Below are 21,193 nucleotides of genomic sequence, written 5' to 3' on the forward strand. Positions count from 1 at the left end.
ACGAGGGGACAGGGCCAGGAACAGAGGTGGGCAGGGGAAGTGCCTGTGTATTCACCTGATTTTTGTCTTTCAGTTTCTTTCCTCTCTAGTCCTTCAAAGTGAGCTCAATCATTTTTGCCAGTTAGAAGATAGAGATGAGACTTGGCTGTTTGGTGAGTTATAATTAAGGGCTTGGCTGCCTTTTCTGGAGTACTGCATAGTTTACAAAGTGCTTTCACATACATGATCTAATTTGGTTTACTGAACTTAGAAAGGTAGACTTTCAAGGAAAAAACATCGATTTCCACCAATAGTAAAAGCTACTGTATCAGACCTGTCACTCAACAGCGCTCCTTGAGGCCTAGCTCCTGAGATCCCTCTGGCGAGCCCTTGCGGCTCCACATCCTCGGGACGGCACGCTCCCACGGGACTGGAGCAAATGTTTCAGAGACTTGGGATACAGCCAGATCTCTTCGGTGAGGAGACTCAGTCTTACTCGAGTGTATGTGATTTTTAAAAAAGACATTGAAACAACTATGGAAGCAGAGGCAAAGGCAGCAAGGCTTTGGGTTTGCGACTGGGAATCCGTGCGGCCTCCCTTTGGTGAAGAACTGACCCCGTGGTGGGGGTGAACAGGGTTTCCTTGACCCCTTCCCAGGGTTCCCTTCAGGACAGATGGATTTCACTAGGGGAAGCGTGATGCTGGTAGCCTCCACTCTCAGGCTGGGCAGGGCAGGCTCCCAGGGAGGCAGCTCCCAGCGCAGCCTCTTCCATCACTCCGGCTGGAGCTAGAAGGAGAGAAGTGAGCTGAGGCTCTAGAAGGTGCTGCACTCCTGCCTTTCTTTTTCCCAAGGGTGCTCTTGACATCCGGAGTGCAGTCAGCAGGCCTTTCCGAGTGGGCTGGCTGCCTCAGATGCCTCAGTCCCTGTTGCTGGGGATGCTTCGGTGGGGCCTGCTCACTGTGGGCCTTCTCTTGGGTCAGTGTGATCCTCGTGTCCCTTCCCTGTGCCAGCGACACTCGTGGGCTTCACGTGGCTGGCCCCTGCTCCCAGGGCTCTTGAGATGCTGCCTCTGACTGCAGCTCCTGCCACACTGGCACCTGTGTGGCCGCTGCTCCCCTCTGCACCTGGGAATAGCTGCCCAGAGACTTCCTATTTTGAACCTTTTGCCTTGCTCAGGCAGCCAGCAAGGGCCCTGGCACTCACAACAGAAGGGCCCTGCAGTGCTGCGGCTCTGCTGGCGGGCCAGGACAAGCTGTGGGGCGCAGACACACTGGGCACACTCCAGACAGGCACAGGGCCTCTGGGCAGTGACAGTTTGCAAGTGTTTTGTGGTCCTGGGTCATGCACAGGCTTCTTGGCAGCCAGGAGAAGCTGTCTCTGCATTTAGTGTGCACACCTGAAAGAGCGGCCCCTCACCCACTAGGCAGTGTCCTCCCACATCCCCAGGAGGGTCTTCCTGTGCCATCTGAGGTCCACTTAGTGGAAAGCCTTTGCCACACCAGGACACTTTCAGGACTACTCCCCCACGTGGCTGTGCTCACGGTGGCCAGGGCTGTATGGCTCTTGAAGCTCTCCACACACTTGGCACAGATGGATGGCTTTTCCAGTGGAATCAAAAGGACTCGGGCATTCTGAGGCCAGTCTGGCCTTGGGGTTTTTCAGCTTCCCAGAAGCCTGCAGAATCGTTCTGGGGGGTTCCCAGTTGCCTCCAGAATCATCTTCAGTCTCGTTTCTGACTGTGTTACCAAATTCTGTGGAAGAAACTCAGATGTTAGCCTAGTGATGGGGACACACTTCTTTTGTTCAGTGTGACCTGCTCAGCCTCCAGCCCCCAGCCCCAGCGAGATGACGGATAAGGCAGTGTCCTGTGGATGCCAGAGCCGGGGACAAGTGTGGGTCAGCATCCCAGCTCAGAGGAGTGGCCCAGTTCGTCTGAGAACACTGAAGTCCCAGAGCCCTGGGGAGGGGCTTCTGACCAGCACTCCTTCTGCTCTCATTCCAACACACACAAAGGGAATGTCCTGGTCCAGGGAGCCAGGGCTCTCTTGCTGCCATGTGAATAATTCCCTGTAGCAGCCACTGCTAGACAGCAAGCTTGGGAAGCCTTCTTATGCAGAAATCAAAGTCATTTTTATAAAAAGTGTCACAGAGTCCCTTATGAAGACAGCTGGACAGAGCAGGAGCCGACCCTTCCCTGACTGCCCAGTTCAGTGAGCCCGGTTAAATATCTGCCGTCAGCAGCCTGCCATGAGGTGCAGTGAGGACCTTCTACTTCATCCCTCCAAGCTGAGTCGTATCATAAAATGCATACTTTATTTTCCTTCTGCCTGTAGAGAATCAGAAAGCACATGATGGAGGTTTCAGAAAAGGGCTTGTGAGATCGAGCATGTCAGAGCTGAAGATCTGTGTCTGTGAGACATGTCCTCCTGAAAGAGCACGCATGAGCTGACATAGCCACGGCGCCGGATTGCCCTCACCCTGATTGTCCCATCAGTGTAGCTTGTCTCAAGAGGTTTATACTGTGGCTGTGTTTCTCACAGGTTACCCAAACTCCTATCATAAAGGCAGGAAACAGAAGTAAAATACGTGAATCCAAACCACAGGAAGTGCTGCGGAGATACTGATTCGTGGGTTGATCAGAGCCCAGGAGGCACTAAAGGCTCGATGAACATGGTGATCTTTGTGCAAGAGATGTTACATCAAGGCTTACCTGGCTGGGTGGTAGCTTTTTGGCCTCTGTTGGGGGCTGGGAATCCTTCACCCAAAGCTCATGTTCCCTTTCAAGTCTACAAGTGATCTCTGGTTTGGCAGCAGCATGCACCGTAGGGAGAAAGACAGCCCAGTGCCCCTCAACCCACACTGAGCGCACATAGACCCGTGTCAGTCCTGAAGCCTGACTTGCACCACCCATTTAATGCCCTGGGCTCACCCTATCAATTTGGGACAGCGGGGGTAGGTTGTAAACCTAAGAGAGCTCCAGAAACAGGCAGGGCCTGGCATACAGGTAGGGATGTTTATTTCAGGGCAACTTCAGGAGTGCCAAGGGCTGATAAAACAGTGCAATTGTCATAATATGTTTTCCCACTGCCAGGGCCCTTGAAGGAGAAACAGGCTCAACTAGTCACAGAGACAACCATGCTCTGGGTCTAGTTCTCCCTGACCCCACAGGCCAGGAGTGCCCCTATTAGATGGCAAGCAAGCAAGGGGCCAAGGTCCTCACCCAGCAAGACTCCCAGCTCCTAATTCCTTCTTATCACATCCTGGTATAATTCCTTCTACTCATGGCCACCAGAACAATGGGTGGAAGGTAGGTGGTTACATCATTAAATGTCACAGGCCTTATTTGCAAAGACAGAGACATCTGGAGCTGTTGTCCTCACCTCCGACACGTGCCCCGTCTGCAGAGAGCATTAGGATGCATCTGTGGCTCTGAGGTGTGATTTCCTAGGGCCTTCAAGTGTCCTGGGGCTCCTGTTCATTTGCACTGGGGGACACTCAGGGAAGTTTTAAAGAGCCTCTTTCAGTGGCTCCTTCTCCTTCTACCCTTTCTAGGAATTCATCAGCCCCATGAAAAGATGAACGATAGAGATGTCACCAACATCAGGACCCCACTCCCTGGGAGATGTCATGGAAACTTGTCAATCACACCCAAAGCACTCACTGAGGAGCCGTGGCAGAGCAGTCGGTGGCGCCAATACCAACCAGAAGCCACCAGGGCAGAGGGGAACCGTGAAGCCAGCGGAATGCACAGCTCCACCTCAGGGGACTGGGGTAGGCGGGGCTGTGTCTGGTAACATGCCCTTTGCCTCACATTAGTGCCTCTGAAAATAGTGTCCTCAGCCTGGGCACAAACCCTAGGGGTGAGCTGGGAGTGTGGAGGAGACGCTGGATTAGGAAGAAGTCTCGGCCATGTGTTCTGGCTCTTTTACTGATGAGCTGTGTGGGCCTAGGCAAGTTACTTCACTTCTCTGGGCCTCAGTTTTATCACCTGTAAAGTGATAGGATTGCCTTAGCCTCTAAGATCCCTTTCAGCTAAAAACAAAGTTCTAGAAAATAAATATGTGGTACTGTGGAACTCTGGGGAGCTGTTTGATCAGGTGAACAGTTTACCCATGGAAATGGGGCTCCAGCACAAAGCTGCTCACATCTTCCAGTCACGCTCCCGGGAACAGCCAGGGCTTGTGGGCCCAGATGAGGCTTTAGTGGTTGGAGAAGGAGCCAGTTCCTGGTTTTAATCCCTTCATGGACCTCAGACCATCACAAAGGTGCCAAACAAATGACACAGGCAATCACATGCAAATTAGGTCAGAAATGAAACATCAAAGACATTAAAGGAAAAGAGTAAGAGCTGCAGGCTGCTAATATGAGTGGCTGCTCAGACTCAGCAATGTTTTTGGTTCTGGCCAAAGCCAAGACAAAGGAGCAGAGGCAAAGAAGGAAATACATTTCACTTTACAGCTGTCATTTTCTACAGAGGATTTTTTTTTTCCAGAACAAAATTCAAAAAGTCCGTCTTTTTTGAGCTATAGAACTTTCGTGGTGATTTTTTTTTTTTTTTTTTTTTTTTGAGACGGAGTCTCACTCTGTCCCCCAGGCTGGAGTGCAGGGGCACAATCTCGGCTCACTGCAAGTGCAAGCTCTGCCTCCCGGGTTCACGCCATTCTCCTTTCAGCCTCCAAAGTAGCTAGGACTACAGGTGCTCGCCACCATGCCCAGCTAATTTTTTTATATTTTTAGTAGAGACGGGGTTTCACCGTGTTAGCCAGGATGGTCTCGATCTCCTGACCTCGTGATCCGCCCACCTCTGCCTCCCATAGTGCTGGGATTACAGGTGTGAGCCACTGCGCACAGCCCTCGTGGTGATTTTTTGAAGGCCTGTATGGACATACTCTTAACTCTATCTCCTGGATGCCAAGTGCACCCTTATCCTAGGCCAGTGTTCTCAACAATGTACACACTCTGGATGAGAAAAATAACCATTGTTTACAATCCAGCTAAAATCTCACCTCCTCCAGGGAGTCTTCCTGGATTTCTCCACCCTCTGAATTCTCATAATGGGCATTTGGCTACTTTGATCACAGGGCTCTTAGAACTGCGCTGTCCAGCATTATGATTTTACCAGAATATATCACTCCTCAACTACTTTAGAAACCCCTCGGAGGCTAGGATGGTATTTTATACCTAACAGTTTGGTGTCATCCCACGCCCACCTCCAACTTACATGAATGTTGGAAGGATGGATAGGGAGGTTTCAACTAGAGAACGGAGAAGGGCGGATGTAACTGGTTCTTGATTTCAGAAAACAGCCAGGAGCACACATGGCTGACGGGGTCAGTGCAAGGACAGGCACATTTCCCTTCTGCATCACGTGGGGACTGCGCCTCCCTATGTCATGAAGCCAGGGAATATGTGTGGCCGGCTGCTTGGGGTAGCACTTGTTGCTAGAGATACCGCCTGGAGGCCACTGATCTGTAAAAGGGATCTCTACAGAAGATAGGGATTTTTGATCGCCAGAGAAGAAGGGATATGTGAGATCCAAACGCCGAAGGAGGAAAGCAGGCTCCGTGGTCTCTTCCAGCCCTGATGGAAGAAACTACCGAGCCTTATTATGCTAGGTGCTTTCCACATGCCTATTCATTTAATCCTTCAGCAACCTTGTAAGAAGGGCCATCCCATTTTATATTTAAACAAACCTTAACTACTGACGCAAGGAGTCAAGGATCTAATCCCAAAGCCTCTGCCTGGTTCGCTGCAGATGGATGACCGCGAGGACGCCAGCCCTCCTCCTCCCGCCGGGTCCCTGAACGCCGGCCCGGCCGGTCCAACCTCATTCCGCTTCCCGCCATCGAAACGCGAAGCCCCCGCCTTCCCCCAAACGTCTCAGCGCCGCTGGGGCCTTTCTGGCTGCGCCGCCTCCGACCCCAGGCCCCGGTCCGCGCCCGCCGCTCGGCTAGTCCTGGGAGTGAGGAGAACGCGTGCTGAGGACCCGGCCAGAGGGACAGCGGGGACCGCCCTGCCGCTGCGTCTCTGAAAACGAGGCCGTTCCTCCCGCGTCCGACCCCCGCGGGGCCGTCAGGTTCGGGGCGGCCCAGGCTGCGGGTCCGCAGGGCGCTTCGGGCCGAGCCGGCGCGGCGCGTGAAGGGCAGGGGACGCCCCGAAAGACCGCTGGGGTGGGACCCCAAGCTCCAGGGGTCTTTGGAAATAAGAATGCGGCGTGACGTTGGCTGTGCGGGCGCGGGGTGACGCGGACCCTATAACCCATCGCCGAAACCGGGCGGCCGCGCCCCTATTCCTCGGCATTTCTCTCTGTCCGCGGCCCTGCTCAGCCAATCAGCGAGTGGGCTCCTAGGCAGGTCCTGAGTGACAGCGCGGCGGGCTGGATCAGGAGATGCGCGTGCGCGGCCCGGCCCGGCTGATCGCTTCGGGTGCTCGACTCCTGTTGCGCATGCTCAGCGCGCTGCCCGGCTGGGGACCCGCGCACCTGCAGCGCCCGCTGCTCGGCCCTGCATCCCGCCTGGGCATCCTGCGCCCGGCCATGACGGCGCACTCATTCGCCCTCCCGGTCATCATCTTCACCACGTTCTGGGGCCTCGTCGGCATCGCCGGGCCCTGGTTCGTGCCGAAGGGACCCAACCGCGGGTAAGGAAAGCGCGCAGGCCCTGCAGACCTCTCCACCCCGGCCCCCTGGCCCGGCTCGCCCCTCCGCCCCGGGGCAGCGGCTTCCTGCTCTGCAGCGAGCGTCCGCAGGAGGGACGCCAGGGCCCCGGACGCCACCTCTGAGGTCTCTCTGCACCTGGGTCTCTGACAGCCGGGAACAGGCAGGAGGTGGGGCGAGAGGGCATATCCAGAAGGTAAAGAGGAGAGTGACATTGGAGATGTCTGTCACCCCTCCTGCAGCCAGTAAAGGGCACAAGTGGGCACTGACGCAGTTTCTCCACTCCTTGCTAGCTGTGTGACCTAGAGCCAATATCAAGTCTCAGTTTCTTCATGGGTAAAATGGAGATAATGTCGACTCCTGCCTTAAAAGGCTGCTGTGAGGATGACCTGCGGTAACGCATTTAAAACACCTACCAGTGCGTGACACTTTGTAGGTATGGGATAAGCTTAGCTGGCGTTATTTTTCGAAGGTCCTCTAGCAGATTGCTGCGCCATTCACCAGTTTCTGCTTCATATTATCTTCAGTTACAAAGCACCCTTCCCTTGACTGCATGTTCCCAGAGGCTGGAGTTTGTCCAGTTCACCATTGTCTACTCAGTGCCCAGCCAGGACTGGCACAACCTGCTTAGTAATGTTGAAAAAGGGATCGAGTGCTCCTGTGTCCAGCACCAGCTTGCAGTGCTTTAGATCAAAGATCAAGGGCCTCGTTTGGATTAGAGTTAGCTTTGCCCAAAGGCCGTTTGGACATGTGAGTGCTGCCTTTGTTCTTAAAGAGGCAGGGTTTGGGATCCCATAGCTTCACTTTGTAAACCATTTTCGTGTCTTGCGTCTCCTGCTAATCTTGGTGAGTTCTTGCTTCAGTTTGACTGAAATTTCTTTTGCTGCACTTGCAGCTTCTGTCTCTGGTCTTCTTTGAGTACACACAAAGTGGCTAGTCCCTGTTCTCTTTGTAACAACTCACTGGGCCTCAGAACTGGCTCACAGTCTGCCTGCTTCTTGCCCTGTCTTCTAGCCTATTGTTTTCCTTCCCCTTGCTCCATGAATTTTGAATTCTACAGACCACTCCCTGTTGGGTTGCCACAAATGCAGCTCTGTGCAGTGCCTTTCCACAACACGTCTGCATTAAGATGGAGCAATATTGGGTGGTAGAGAAGGGAAATGAAGGGAAGGATTCTTTTTTTTTTTTTTTTAAATAATTACATGAAGTTTATGTAAATTAACACGATTAATTACAAGGCAGAGATTATCAGACTGAATTAAAAAGCAGAACTCATCTATAAGTTCTCTAAAATTGGTGCATTTAAAATATAAAGGTACATAGAGATTAAAATGAAAAAGATGGAAAAAGATATATCATGAAACCTGTAACCATAAGAAAGCTAGAGTGTTTATGTTAATATCAAATAAAACAGGCATCAACATAAGGGGTATAACCAAAGGTAAAGGACATTTTAAATGTGTGCTGAATTCTACAATTTTTTTAAGTGGGAGAGTTATGCTACATGATCTCTAAAGTCCTTCCTGCACTTAGGTCTATGATTTCAGAGCTAGGCAGTAGCAAGTCTGATTTCTTTTTTTTTTTTTTTTTTTTTAATTTTTTTTTTTTTTCTTTTTTATTGATCATTCTTGGGTGTTTCTCGCAGAGGGGGATTTGGCAGGGTCACAGGACAATAGTGGAGGGAAGGTCAGCAGATAAACAAGTGAACAAAGTTCTCTGGTTTTCCTAGGCAGAGGACCCTGTGGCCTTCCGCAGTGTTTGTGTCCCTGGGTACTTGAGATTAGGGAGTGGTGATGACTCTTAACGAACATGCTGCCTTCAAGCATCTGTTTAACAAAGCACATCTTGCACCGCCCTTAATCCATTCAACCCTGAGTGGATACAGCACATGTTTCAGAGAGCACAGGGTTGGGGGTAAGGTCACAGATCAACAGGATCCCAAGGCAGAAGAATTTTTCTTAGTACAGAACAAAATGAAAAGTCTCCCATGTCTACCTCTTTCTACACAGACACGGCAACCATCCGATTTCTCAATCTTTTCCCCACCTTTCCCCCCTTTCTATTCCACAAAACCGCCATTGTCTTCATGGCCCGTTCTCAATGAGCTGTTGAGTACACCTCCCAGACGGGGTGGTGGCCGGGCAGAGGGGCTCCTCACTTCCCAGTAGGGGCGGCCGGGCAGAAGCGCCCCTCACCTCCCGGACGGGGCGGCTGGCCGGGCGGGGGGCTGACCCCCCCCACCTCCCTCCCGGACGGGGTGGCTGGCCGGGCAGAGGGGCTCCTCACTTCCCGGTAGGGGCGGCCAGGCAGAGGCGCCCCTCACCTCCCGGACAGGGCGGCTGGCCGGGCGGGGGGCTGATCCCCCCACCTCCCTCCCGGACGGGGCGGCTGGCCGGGCGGGGGGCTGACCCCCCCACCTCCCTCCCGGACGGGGCGGCTGGCCGGGCGGGGGGCTGACCCCACACCTCCCTCCCGGACGGGGCGGCTGGCCGGACGGGGGGCTGACCCCCCCACCTCCCTCCCGGACAGGGCGGCTGGCCGGGCGGGGGGCTGACCCCCCCACCTCCCTCCCGGACGGGGCGGCTGGCCGGGCGGGGGGCTGACCCCCCCACCTCCCTCCCAGACAGGGCGGCTGGCCGGGCAGAGGGGCTCCTCACTTCCCAGTAGGGGCGGCCGGGCAGAGGCGCCCCTCACCTCCCGGACGGGGCGGCTGGCCAGGCGGGGGGCTAACCCCCCCACCTCCCTCCCGGACGGGGCGGCTGGCCAGGCAGAGGGGCTCCTCACTTGAAGGGAAGGATTCTTAAGGCAACTTGGATGTGGTCAAGGTTGGCCTCTCTGTGAGGTGACACTTTCAGTTTTTATTTTCTGCCTTGCTATTCTTACCCTGAGTAGAACTCAGCCTCCTGTGTCCAGGAGGCATCAGGAAGGCCAATGGAAAAGAGCTCACACCAGGAGCTCTTCTTGCTCTGGTCCTGGCCAGGCCTTGTGAGGTGCTGGCTGCATTTGTCCTGACCTGTGTCCTCTTCTGCTGCAGAGTGATCATCACCATGCTGGTCGCCACCGCCGTCTGCTGTTACCTCTTGTAAGTACTACTCTCCCCAGCTCAAAGTCAGCCAGTTCCTTTGTCCTCCCTCCTTTCCTCCTCACCCTAGCCTGCTCTTCCTTCTGTCCTGGTAGTAAATGCCTCTTGAAAGGCTGAACCTATAAAACGACAGGAGTGGAGGTGGTGTGGAATGGGAAAGAGAGCAATGGGCCAGAAGTCATGAACCCTGGGCTCTGGATCTGGCTCTGTCCCCAGAGTTCTGGCCCCCATGGGCTGTAGTTTTCTCACCTGGGCAAGGAAGGAGGCAGGCCACCTCAGTGCTGTCTGTGCCTGACTGGGTCACCTGGAGTGATTGTTCAAACACAGTTTTCAGGCTGCACCCTACACCCATGAAATTACAACTCTCGAGATCTGCACTTGGGAATTCCTGTTGTTCATGAATGCCCCCAGGTGACTGGAATGCAGCCATCTTAGAACCACTAGGTGAGAGGCCAGACGTGGCGGCTCACGCCTGTAATCCCAGCACTTTGGGAGGCTGAGGCGGGTGGATCACGAGGTCAGGAGTTCGAGACCAGTCTGGCCAACATAGTGAAACTCCGTCTCTACTAGAAATACAAAAATTAGCCAGGCCTGGTGGCGCATGCCTGTAGTCCCAGCTACTCAGGAGGCTGAGGCAGGAGAATCGCTTGAACCCGGGAGACGGAGGTTGCGGTGAGCCAAGATCTTACCACTGCACTCCAGCCTGGGCAACAGAGTGAAAATCCGACTCTAAAAAAAGAACCACTAGGTGAGAGTAAGTCATCAAACTTGGGATAGGTACCCTGGGGATATAGAAGAACATTCCAAGGGACTTGAATACCTGGAGAGTGTGAGGAAATCAGTTTGCAGATCCTCAGTGTCTATTGTTTAGTCTCTTGCTAAAACTGCCATTCACAATAGCCAATCCCTCTTTATTAAAAAAATTTTTTAAAAGGAAAAAGAAAAAGACCCTGCCCCCGCATCCATCCCAATCCTGCGGTTACATTGCTCCATGTTTAGATGATCCTGGCTGCCAACCAAGAGATAAGTTCAAGTTCTAGTTTGTTGGGAGGCCTGTCTCATGGTTAATCAAGCTGCATTAAGGCTGTTGGGTTTCCCATCTTCCTATGTCTTGTACATTATTTTTATGGGTTAAGCTTGGCATCGTTGGGTGTTCTTAATTCAGAATAATCAAAACAGGACAGGTAAAGTGATGAGATGCTCATTCTTTAAGAGGTAACAGATTCTTTTGAAACAACTGGAATATTTTCCAGGGTTGCCAAATTTTTCAAAATACATAGGACAAAACCCACTTTCAAAAAATTTACTTCATTGATTTCAGATTTGATGTTATCATAGTTAAAATTGTTTTATCTGATTAGGTCATGGATTCTTTATTCCTATTAACCAATTCTCTTAATTTACCTTATGTTTTATTGATTGATTGATTGAAATGGGGTCTTGTCAAGACCCCTGGTCTTGAGACCAGGCCAGTATGGTCTCAAACTCCTGGGCTCAAATGATCCTTCTGCCTCAGCCTCCCCAAGGAGCTGGGATGACAGGTGCACACCACTGCACCCGGCTGTTAACTAATTAGATAATTGACAGGGTCTTACTCTGTTGCCCAGGCTAGAGTGCAGTGGTGGGATCATAGCTCACTGCAGCCTCAACCTTCTGGGCTCAAGCCATCCTCCCACCTCAGCCTAGCTTTGACCACAGGCATGTGCCACCATGCCTGGCTGATTTTTAAATTTTCTGTAGGACAGGGTCTTGCCATGTTGCCAAGGCTGTGCTTGAACTCCTTGGCTTAAGTGATCCTTCCACCTCAGCCTCCTGAGTAGCTAGGATTACAGGTACACGCCACTGCACCCAGAAATGTATAAGCCCTCCTACTGACAAAAACTAAACTTGTTAGAAATAATGATGACTATTAACACATGGTTTAACTTAAACCCACTTTTTTTTTTTCAAAATTCTTCCTGGACAGAGCATCTCTGAGGTCCTTTCTCTAATGCTATTTCTAGGTCCTTCAGGGCTTGACAAAAGATCCTCATCTGCCCATGGCAGGGCCTCAGAGGGGCTTGTGTTTGGTGGCTGGGAGGGTGGGGGAGACGGGGCCTACACAAGATGTGGGGTAATCCCAAATACCAACTGAATCAACATACGGGAAACAGAAAACACACTGCAAATTGGATGCATACAGGTAGAAAGGTGGGGTCATTCTAAGAAAATGTTACGCCTAGAAATTATATTTACAAAACATAAACTCGGAGAGAATGCTGATGTAAAGGAGGTAACAATTTCTGATGGCTTCCTGGGCGTTAGGTCCTCCTACCTACTGTGAGGGATTCAAAGAGGAAAAATACCGATCCTTCCTGCAGAAACAGACAAAGCAGTGTGGAGGTGGTCGTGGGCGGCCCTTCCAGGTCAGGCACTGGCAGAGCGTGGGGACCTACTAACTACTGTGGCAAATGAAGTTGGGAGCTTTGTCATGAATGATGGGGCCAGACAGCCACCCACACGCCCAGCAGTGATGACAGGTGGGGCAGGTCCCTGAGGGTTTTCTGGCCTGAAGAACAGAGCTGGCCTGGCAGCAGCCTGAACAGGAGGCCCCTGACCCGTCAGCTCCTCACGTCTTGGGGTAGTTCCTTCTCTCATAAGAGGAGGTGATTCTGACGTGCTGCCCGCCAGGCCTGCCCTGTTCGCTCCCTGGTGCATGGAGCCTGGGGAGCCTGGACAGAGGTGTGTGAGGGCACAGCTGGGAGTCACTCCCAAAGCGCCCCTGAGGCTGCCTCCCCTCTTCCCTAACCCCAGGTTCAGCCCCAACTCGGGGATCCTGCAGATCTACCGAACATCAAATGAAACCAAAACCAAACCCAGAAGTGCCATACCAACCCCATGTGCCTGCCGGAGTGTGGATGGCTCCCTGGGCCCTTCTTCACCCTGGGAACACAGGCCCTGCCATCTGCTGGGTTGGCCGCATCCAAAATAATATGACCGAGGCCTCCCCTGGGTGTGGGAGGACCCTCCTGTGCCAGGCTCACCATGCTTTGCTGTCCCTGGCAGCTGGCTCATCGCCATCCTGGCGCAGCTGAACCCCCTGTTCGGGCCCCAGCTGAAGAATGAGACCATCTGGTACGTGCGCTTCCTGTGGGAGTGACCCGCCGCCCCCGACCCAGGTACCATGTGGGCGAGGGGTGGGGCAGGTACCGTGTGGGCGAGGGGTGTGGGTGGGGAAGAGGGGAAAGACAAGGCTGTGGTTAGAGTTCTTGTTGGGATTCAGGCATCTATTTATTTCATGAAAAGAAAAGGTGGGGAGGGGACTGAACATCAACTCCCTTCCTGCCTGGCCTGTGTTGGCCGCCAGGGATGAAATGGGAACCATGCTCCCAGCACCCCCCTCCCCCATCCTCACAGCGCTTCACCCCAAGGCAAGACCCTAACCTGGGCCCTAACCTGGACGGAGGGAGGGAAAGGGTAAGCTGAGGACTATCTGGGCAGGGGTGAGGGGGCTTTCCAGGGAGGGTTGGGGGCAGTGGAGTCTCCACTGCAAGGCCGGGACCCTTCCATGTGATGTGCTTTTCAGGTGCCCAGCTCTCGGAATGACTGTGGCTCCGCTGTCCCTGACAACCCCTTCGTCCGGACCCTCCCCCACACAACTATGTCTGGTCACCAGCTCCCTCCTGCTGGCACCCAGAGACCCGGACCCGCAGGGCCTGCCTGGTTCCTGGAAGTCTTCCCAGTCTTCCCAGCCAGCCCGGGCCCTGGGGAGCCCTGGGCACAGCAGCGGCCGAGGGGATGTCCTGCTCCAATACCCACACTGCTCTGGAGTTTGCCCTCTTTCCCAAGGAGATGCTGCTGGGGAGCTGGTATGGGTGGAGTCTTTCCCTTTACAGACGGGGCAGATGCCAGGACTCAGCCCATCCTGAGGAGGACACGTGTCCTCATGGAGAGGGTGCTCCGGCCCAGGCGGGGGAGTCGGTGCCCAGTCAGCAGCTCTGCCACCATCCTGCTGGGAACTGGGGGGCCTCTATTGGGTTATAGGCAAGGCCTTTTCTCTGGCATGGAATTGTTAATTTTCTGACACGTCTAGATGTGAAATTTCTGAAAATGTTGAAGCAGAGAAACATTCACACACAAAAAGCAACATAGTCATGTGGGTCCAGATGGTCCTAGATGTTGGCACCCTTTGCTGTGTCTCCTCAGAGTATCCTGTTCCGCCTCTTGCCACCTGGACCTCCCTCAGTGGATGTCTTCCCTCCCCCGACCCCAGCCTGTCAGTCCGAGCACAGTGCAGGTTTGGCTCTGACTTGGGCCTTTGGCTGCAGTGGGGGTGGATTTCAGAGCCTCTCATGGCAGCATCTAAGTGACCAGAGCTGGGATGAGAGAGGGGAAGGGGCAATGTGAGTGGCGCTATGGGACGGGCCAGCCCTGCTCCTGAGGCAGCCCCGCCCTCTGCCCCCTGGCCCTGGGCTCTGTGCTAGGGATGGTGAAGAATGGGGGCGTGCCAGCCTGGCAGGAGTGGGAAGCAACACGCAGGGGTCCCGGACCTCTCCAGCCTTGCCCTCACGCTTACCCGAGCTCCCAGTGTGGTTAGCACAGAGCTCACCCACCTTGCCTGGCTCCCAGCTGGGGCCTGTCCTCACTGGTGCTCCAGGGGAAGAAACGACAGCCTCACTTCTGTATGGACTGCTGATGTGGCCTGCCATCCTGTTCAGCGGGCATTGTCTTTGGAGCAGCAGGAGAATAGGATGCCTCTCACTCACATGCCAGTTCCTGGCTGGCCAGCTGCTCAGGGCTCAGGCTGGGGTCTCCCATTGACATCCTCCCCCTACACTCCCTCTCTGAGCCTCCGTCGCCCCTCCTGTTGGGTAAGGGTGTTGAGTGTGACTTGTGCTGAAAACCTGGTTCATATATAATAAATAATGGTGATGAAAAGATTACTGTTTGGTGACAAAGCCCTGGCCTCTGCCTGTGTGCAGGTCCCCTGCCCCGCCCACCTGATTCTTGTTTCTCCAGTGGGTGGGTCTGGGGAGGGGAGCAGGGAAGGATTCTGGGAGCTGCAGTTATGAACACAGATATCCAGGACTACTTTCCTGAGATCTGGAGGAAAATCCGGCCCCCTGCTGACTGCCCGGATTCGGCGGAGAACCAGGCCTGGCAGGAAGACCGAGGACTTGTTCAAGTGCAGCTTTGAGCACCACTCGTCTGGGCCCCAGAGGACACAGTGCAGGACTCCTGCAGTGAAGCAGGTCGCCAGAGGCTTCAAAGCCTCCTTCATGAAATAGCCTAGGGCTGGGATCTGCCAGCACGTCTCGCTGCAGGTCCAGTGGGGAAGTGGGCAGAGGGAGCCCAGCCCTCCAGCCCAGCCTGTAGCCCAGGGCAGAGCTGAAAGAACTTCCCTGGAGGGACAGGAGGGTGGGGCGGGACTGGAAGACGCACAATGGAGGCACCAGAGCACTGAGGGCGGAAAGCCAGCTGAGGAGCTTGGATGGATCCCAAGGGCCATGGGAGCCGTGAAAGGGATTTAAAGCAGGGCCGTGACATGGCCAACTGGATTTCTAGCATTATCTCTACAAGCTGCACAGTGGACGGCAGGCTGGTTTGACATCTTTATTAGGGCCCCTGGTGGAAGTGGTGAGGACAGAGAAGCGAGGGGGGAGCTGCTTGGCTGTGACCCATAGAGACCGAGGCTGCCCGTGGTGGGGAGTGCAGCAGGGGCAGGTCTGAGAGTGGCTGTGGGAGCTGAGGTGCTCCTTTGTTTCCTGGTGAGTCGTGTGTGTCCAGGGCACCCGGTGGAAGTGTAGGTAGTGGCTGGCTGGGTGGGGGGGCGGATGGTCAGGAGGAAGATGAGGCTGCAGGAGGCAGAGTTGGAGCCATCGGCATAAATAACCGGTGATCCCTGAGGGGTGCAGGTTGCACAGGGGGTTCAGAGTGAGAAAAACCCAGGAGAGAACCCCAAGGAGTGTGAGTTCACGGGGTGGGTGGGTGAAGGTGGCCTGTGGAGGATGCCGGGAGGTTGCAGGTAGCCGGAAGACAACCAGGTGAGTGTCACTCAGGAGGATGAGAGGTTCAACAGGAGAGAGTGGTTGAGGTAACACAGACCCCCATTGTCCTCTACCCCCAAGAAGTCAAGGTCAGCTGGCATCTTTGGTGATGGGCAGTAAAGTCAGACTGCAGTGGGCTGGGAGCGAGTGGGCAGGTGGGGGGTGAGAAACACAGTGACCTCAGGATGGGGACCCCGTGGACCCAGTGAAGCTGGACCTGGAAAGACCAAAGGGAGCTAAACAAGGAGGGACCTACTGGGCCCATTTTCCCATGTCGCTGTGGGTCAGCCCTGGGCCTGGGGGAACCACTGTGCCAGTTCCTGCCGCTGCACCTCTGAAGCCACACCCAGCCCGCCACAGGCCCACCATGGGGGCCTCAGGTTCAGGATGCTGAAGATCTGCTTTGGCCCAGCATCTCTGAAGCCACACCCAGCCCGCCACAGGCCCACCATGGGGGCTTCAGGTTCAGGATGCTGAAGATCCACGTTGGCCCAGGATTGGGGTGGGGGGCATGTATCCAAAATGGCTACTTCCTTGTCTCGGCTTCTGCTCTTTGGGTTCTTGCCTTCTGTGATATTGGATTGGTGGCATCTTTAGACACTCTCCCGGGATGTGTGTGGCTGTGGCTGAATTCTCACTGAGCCCCCTGGGTGGCATCCTCTGGGCCTGGGAGGTGGAGTCCTGGAGAGCTGCTCCCTGCTCTCTGGGCAGCCTCTGGACTGCTGAGGGCTGGTAGCTCCTTCCCAGGCAGGGTGGCCTTTCTCACGTCTTCCATCCTTCCTTCCTGTGCAGCCATTTCGGGAGAGAGGAGAGGGTCCCAGAGCTCATGTCCGCTCCACTCCCTGGCACGATCTGGTCTCCCACCCTTTGGTGAGGACCGTGTTCCTCCCAGAGGCTTTCCCTCCAGGCCCGAGGTGGGAACCTGCAGGGTAAGTAGGTCTGTCAAAGATAAACTAAGCTGGACCTTAGTTAAAGCTACGAAAACAGATCTTATTCATTAACCACTGACAGGGGAGAAGCTGAGCTCCATTCAGATCTGTGCAGGGGGACTGGACAGTTTAATGGGAGAACGTAGGAGTCGGGAAAGGGCATTCCAGGGCTCAGGAATCATGGGAGTGAAAAATTACAAAGGGCTGTCTGTGTTATTGTGGCCGGGCCAGCTGTGTGTGCCAGCTGGCAGTGATGGAAGTTAGGTTCTGGCCTCCCCCAGAGCCTGGGAGACAGGCCCCATCCTTCCTGATGATGCCATTTCAAAGGACTGGCTCTCAGGCTCTTGAGAAAGACACTCCTGGACACACACGCATGTACATCTCAAAGGGACGAGGGAAGGCGGTATGACTCTTAAGTGTTTTTAACGTAAATGCTCTAAGAAAGTGAGGGGGTGGTCAGAGGCCTGTTGTCAGGTGTTGGTAGGAACAAACACTAAACGATTTTGACGGCCTTGAGCTTTTTCAGACAGGAACTCAAAGGGTGGCCAGGTGGTCCCAGGGATGCCGCTTTGGGCTGCCAGAAGCCATGCTAGGGTTGGTCCAGTCTCTTGGTGCAGGGGTTTGGACGCAGTCACTATGTACCCAACTTCTGTTAGAGTTATCAGTTTCAAACCCCACCCATGCCCCCAACACCATCCCCAGAGTGGGAGGCACATCAGTAAATATCAGCCTCTGACACAGATGCTCATGAACCTACACGATGCAAAAAAGCTCTAAAAATGGGCCGTGACTGAGAGCAGGGCAGCCCTGAACCATACCAAGTGGCAGAGCAGGAAGTGGCCTTGGAGGCCATGCTGAGACAGAGGACAAAGCCACTGAGAAAAAAAAAGTAAAGGTAACCAAGAAAAGTTAAGCTGCACACAAAGAGTATGGCCAACAGAGGGCAGCGCCTGTGTGCAGGATGAAGTCTCTAGCGAGCCCTTGTCCAATCTGCGCATTGCTGGGGGTGGATGGTGCCGAGGTCAGAGATGGTGGCCCTAGAGTCATAGGCTTGAGCAGGGAGCCACGATAATTCTCCAGACAATACCACAGCCTGGAGGAAACGCCCTTCAGGAATATTTCATAGTGGCAATGAATGACGAGCATTGAGCCATCATGAGGTGCCAGGCACTGCTTCGGAAACCAAAGGACCATGCCGAAGAGCTCTGTCGTTCTCCACTCTGATCCCAGGCTTCCCGAACCGTCTTCTGGTTCTGTCTTCCCGAACTGTTTCGTACCTCAACATCCCTGAGAGATCTAGCACATTCCATTCTGTAACAGGGATGCCACAGGTTTTTAGTGGAGGGAGGGAGGTGCTGCTCCTGCTGGCCATAGGGTCCACGCTCCCTGCAGAAGCCCTCAAAGAGCAGCCCTCAGTTAATTTTGGCTGCTTTGAACAGAAATAGGATAGTTGGTAATTCTGGAACAGTGAGGAGCTGGAGGTGAAGTGAGAGGCGTGGCTAATCTCCTTATCTGTGTGCTGGAAGTGACCTGCTGGTAAAGCTTTGGGCTTCCGGGAATGAAATCAGCTTGCAGGCACCACAGTTTTGCTTGACTTGTAGCACTGGAAGATGAGGGCAGATGACCAGAGTCCTGTGTGGATTTAGGCCACATACTGGGTTAGCAAATCTAAATACGAATCTCTCATTGGGGAAATATTAGTCAAAAGATAGAGAATTTCAGTTAGACAAGAGGAATAAGTCCAAGAGACCTAGTGTGCAGCCCGTGGTGACAAAGTGCTCAACAGTGTGTTGTATGCTGGAAATTGATGAGAGTAGATTTCACAAAATGAAAAGTGAGGTAATGCATTTGTTATTAGCTCAATTTAGCCATTTCACAATGTATACACATTTCCAAACATGGTATATACCTACATGTATGCAATTTTTGTCAACTTAAAAAAAAAAAGGAATCACTTAAGCCAAACAAAACAACCCATGGAATTCTGGGATGGAAGCCATGTCTCTTACAAGAGAAGCTCCAGGGATGAAGGAGGCTGGGGCTTTAGCCAGCTCTCCAGCTGCCTCTGCCACAGGCAGACCCACACAGGGCCAGAGTTTGGGAATCATGCGCCGGGTGCAGCCTGCAGTGCTACTTGTCAATGTGGAGTATGGTCTACCTGTAACAGAATAATCTGGAATGCTTGAAAGTGCAGGTTCCTGGGTCTCACACTGCACCCTATGGGTTTAGGGGATTCTAGACTCCACATTTTAAACCAGCTCCCAAGGGTTTTGGTGCTAACTGAAGCCCTCGAAGACAGGATGTCCAAGCCCTGACACTGTTGACAATTTGGGCTAGATAATTCTTTGGGTTTTTTTGTGGGGGAGGGGGAGCAAGGGAGGGCACTGTTCTTTGCATCCTATGATGCTTAGCAGCACCCCCTCCCTTTACCCACCAGATGCTAGCAGAACCCCTCTCCCTGCTCCTGGCCATGACAACTATAAATGTCTCCAGCCATTTTGAAATGTTCCTTAGGGAAACACCCCTACCATTGAAACCACTGCCCTAGAACCTCCACCCCTCAAGGGATTTCCAAACTTAGTTATCAACCCAGACCCTCGGGAAAGGAGCCTGGGAGGCCCTGAGGGGAGCCGAGTGCCTTCAGCTGGCTTCCCCAGCAGGACTGGAGCTTCTGACCAGGAGACCACACCCCAGCAAGAAGTAAGCCCCCAAGCTGCCAGGGACTTCCAGGTATCAGAGCGGGCACTGATCCCAGCATGAGCTGGTCCCTCTGCGAGCTGGTGCTTCCCAGGAGGCCGGGGGCAGGGAGCTCCGGCACTGCCCCGAGCCCAGTGGAACTTTGTGTTCTCCCTGCAGGCGGCTTCCTGAGCAGGGTGGGCGGGCATGGTTGGGATGGATATTCTCAGACCCCTGCAGGACCCCCGCCTTGGCTCCCTAACCTCAGGATTAAGGGCCATGATAGCAGCAAGGGTCTTCCTCCCTCCTGAAATGTCAGCATTTCGTCCTCTGACAAAGACCTGGGACACACTGGGGTGGTGACTTCATCTTCCCATTCTGTGTCCCACACAGCAGGAGCCCCAGGCTCTGCATTCCTGCGGATTCTGCAGCTTCAGTCAGCTGTGATGCCAGGTGCAAAGGCCTGGCCCTTGGCCGGCAGCAATTGATTCAGCAAACATATTTCTCTTTTTTCTCTCTCCCCAGACTCCCAGAAGCAGTTTAACTTTACTTAGCAGCTCAGCTCAGCTTGGAGGTTGAGAGTGCAGAGTCTACAACTGGATAAAATTCCAGCTCTGATGATGATTAGTTGAGTGAAAGTGACTTAATCTTTCTGAGCTTCATTTTTATTGATGAATCAGGATAATATTAGTAGCACCTGCCTCATAGAAGTTGTGCATATGAACTGAGATAATGGACTAAAGTGCTTAACTGGTCGATAAATGCTATTAATTTCATTATATTTACATATTAACTATTTAATTCCATGCCACATTTTATTCTGCCAGGATCTCAGCTTCCTTCCCCTTTTCTGTTCCTGTCATGGTCACCACACTGATGCACCTTGCGGAAGAGAAGGTGGCAAGTGCCCTGTGTGCTTTTATATGTGAGACAGGACCTGACAAATAAGTACTATGAAAAATACCTGGGGCCTGCTTATGTATCTGCATTTTTGTGTTTCCTGTCGAATGTCTTTAATGTATAAATGTAGCATCTTCTCAGTAAAAACACAAATGCTTTTGGAGGACGGGAGGAGGAAGCAGATACTAGAATTGGCATGCTGTTTCTAAAGCCCTCTGGGAAAAACAAACATGTAAGAAATAACCAAGATATTCCTGGAAAAGCAGAGCATTGAGAGGGACACTGGCACTCCAGATACTAAAAAGTCTAAGATAAAGATACCATTTGCAAGGCTACAGAAATGCAAACAGTGGGGCTGGCACATGAACACACAGACGACTCAATGGGAGAAAATAAGTCCAGAAATAAATTTACAATCAGGAATTAAGAATATGATAAACAGCCAGACACAGTTTCTCACACCTGTAATCCCAGCATTTTGGGAAGCCAAGGCGGGCGGATCCCTTGAGCCCAGGAGTTCGAGACCAGGCTGGGCGTCATAGTGAAACCCTGTCTCCACTAAAAATACAAATAGTCGAGTGTGTGTAGAGGTGTGAGCCTGTAGTCCCAGCTACTCAGGAAGGCGAGGTAGGGGAAATACTTGAGCCCAGGAGGTTGAGGCTACAGTGAGCAGAGATTGTGCTCCTGCATTCTGGCCTGGGCGACAGAGCGAGACTGACTCAAAAAAAAAAAAAAAAAAAAAAAAAGAATATGATAAACATAGCAAACCAAATACATAAGGAAGAGATGAGTAGGGCAATGAACAGTGTCCAGAGTCCCAGCAGCAAAACAAATACAAAATGGAAAGAAACTATAAATGTACTAGAAAAAAATTGGAGAATTTAAAAAATTATCATGTAATAGGGAAGGTCTATCTCAGGGGAAGAAAGAAAAAAAGAAATCCA

At 53.1% G+C, this 21,193-nt stretch overlaps 1 protein-coding gene and 1 long non-coding RNA gene across 5 annotated transcripts; one reads left to right on the plus strand and one right to left on the minus strand.

Moving 5' to 3' along the window:
- Window positions 1-147: 147 nt before the first annotated feature.
- On the minus strand, window positions 148-5,807 carry LOC134730724 (uncharacterized). Of its 2 annotated transcripts, none has more exons than XR_010112669.1 (2): window positions 5,675-5,807; window positions 148-2,308 (listed from the first exon to the last, which is right to left on the minus strand). It is a non-coding gene; the product is annotated as an uncharacterized LOC134730724 (long non-coding RNA). The 2 variants fall into 2 exon arrangements; XR_010112670.1 differs by having other exon boundaries at window positions 148-2,534.
- Window positions 4,418-21,007, plus strand: ATP6V0E2 (ATPase H+ transporting V0 subunit e2). 3 transcript variants are annotated; one of them, XM_024929467.4, is made up of 4 exons: window positions 4,418-6,620; window positions 9,671-9,718; window positions 12,764-12,832; window positions 13,284-21,007. In XM_024929467.4, the coding sequence occupies exons 1-4, from the start codon at window positions 6,370-6,372 to the stop codon at window positions 13,624-13,626; spliced, it is 711 nt and encodes a 236-aa protein (XP_024785235.1). In that variant the 5' UTR covers window positions 4,418-6,369; the 3' UTR covers window positions 13,627-21,007. The 3 variants fall into 3 exon arrangements, with proteins under 3 accessions (XP_024785235.1, XP_003815831.1, XP_054971498.1); XM_003815783.4 differs by having other exon boundaries at window positions 4,421-6,620; window positions 12,764-12,876; window positions 13,284-13,420; XM_055115523.1 differs by lacking the exons at window positions 4,418-6,620; window positions 9,671-9,718 and having other exon boundaries at window positions 12,758-12,876; window positions 13,284-14,635.
- The last annotated feature ends 186 nt before the right edge of the window (window positions 21,008-21,193 follow it).

Source organism: Pan paniscus, chromosome 6, assembly GCF_029289425.2.
Source record: "Pan paniscus chromosome 6, NHGRI_mPanPan1-v2.0_pri, whole genome shotgun sequence".
NCBI classification, from domain to species: Eukaryota; Metazoa; Chordata; class Mammalia; order Primates; family Hominidae; genus Pan; species Pan paniscus.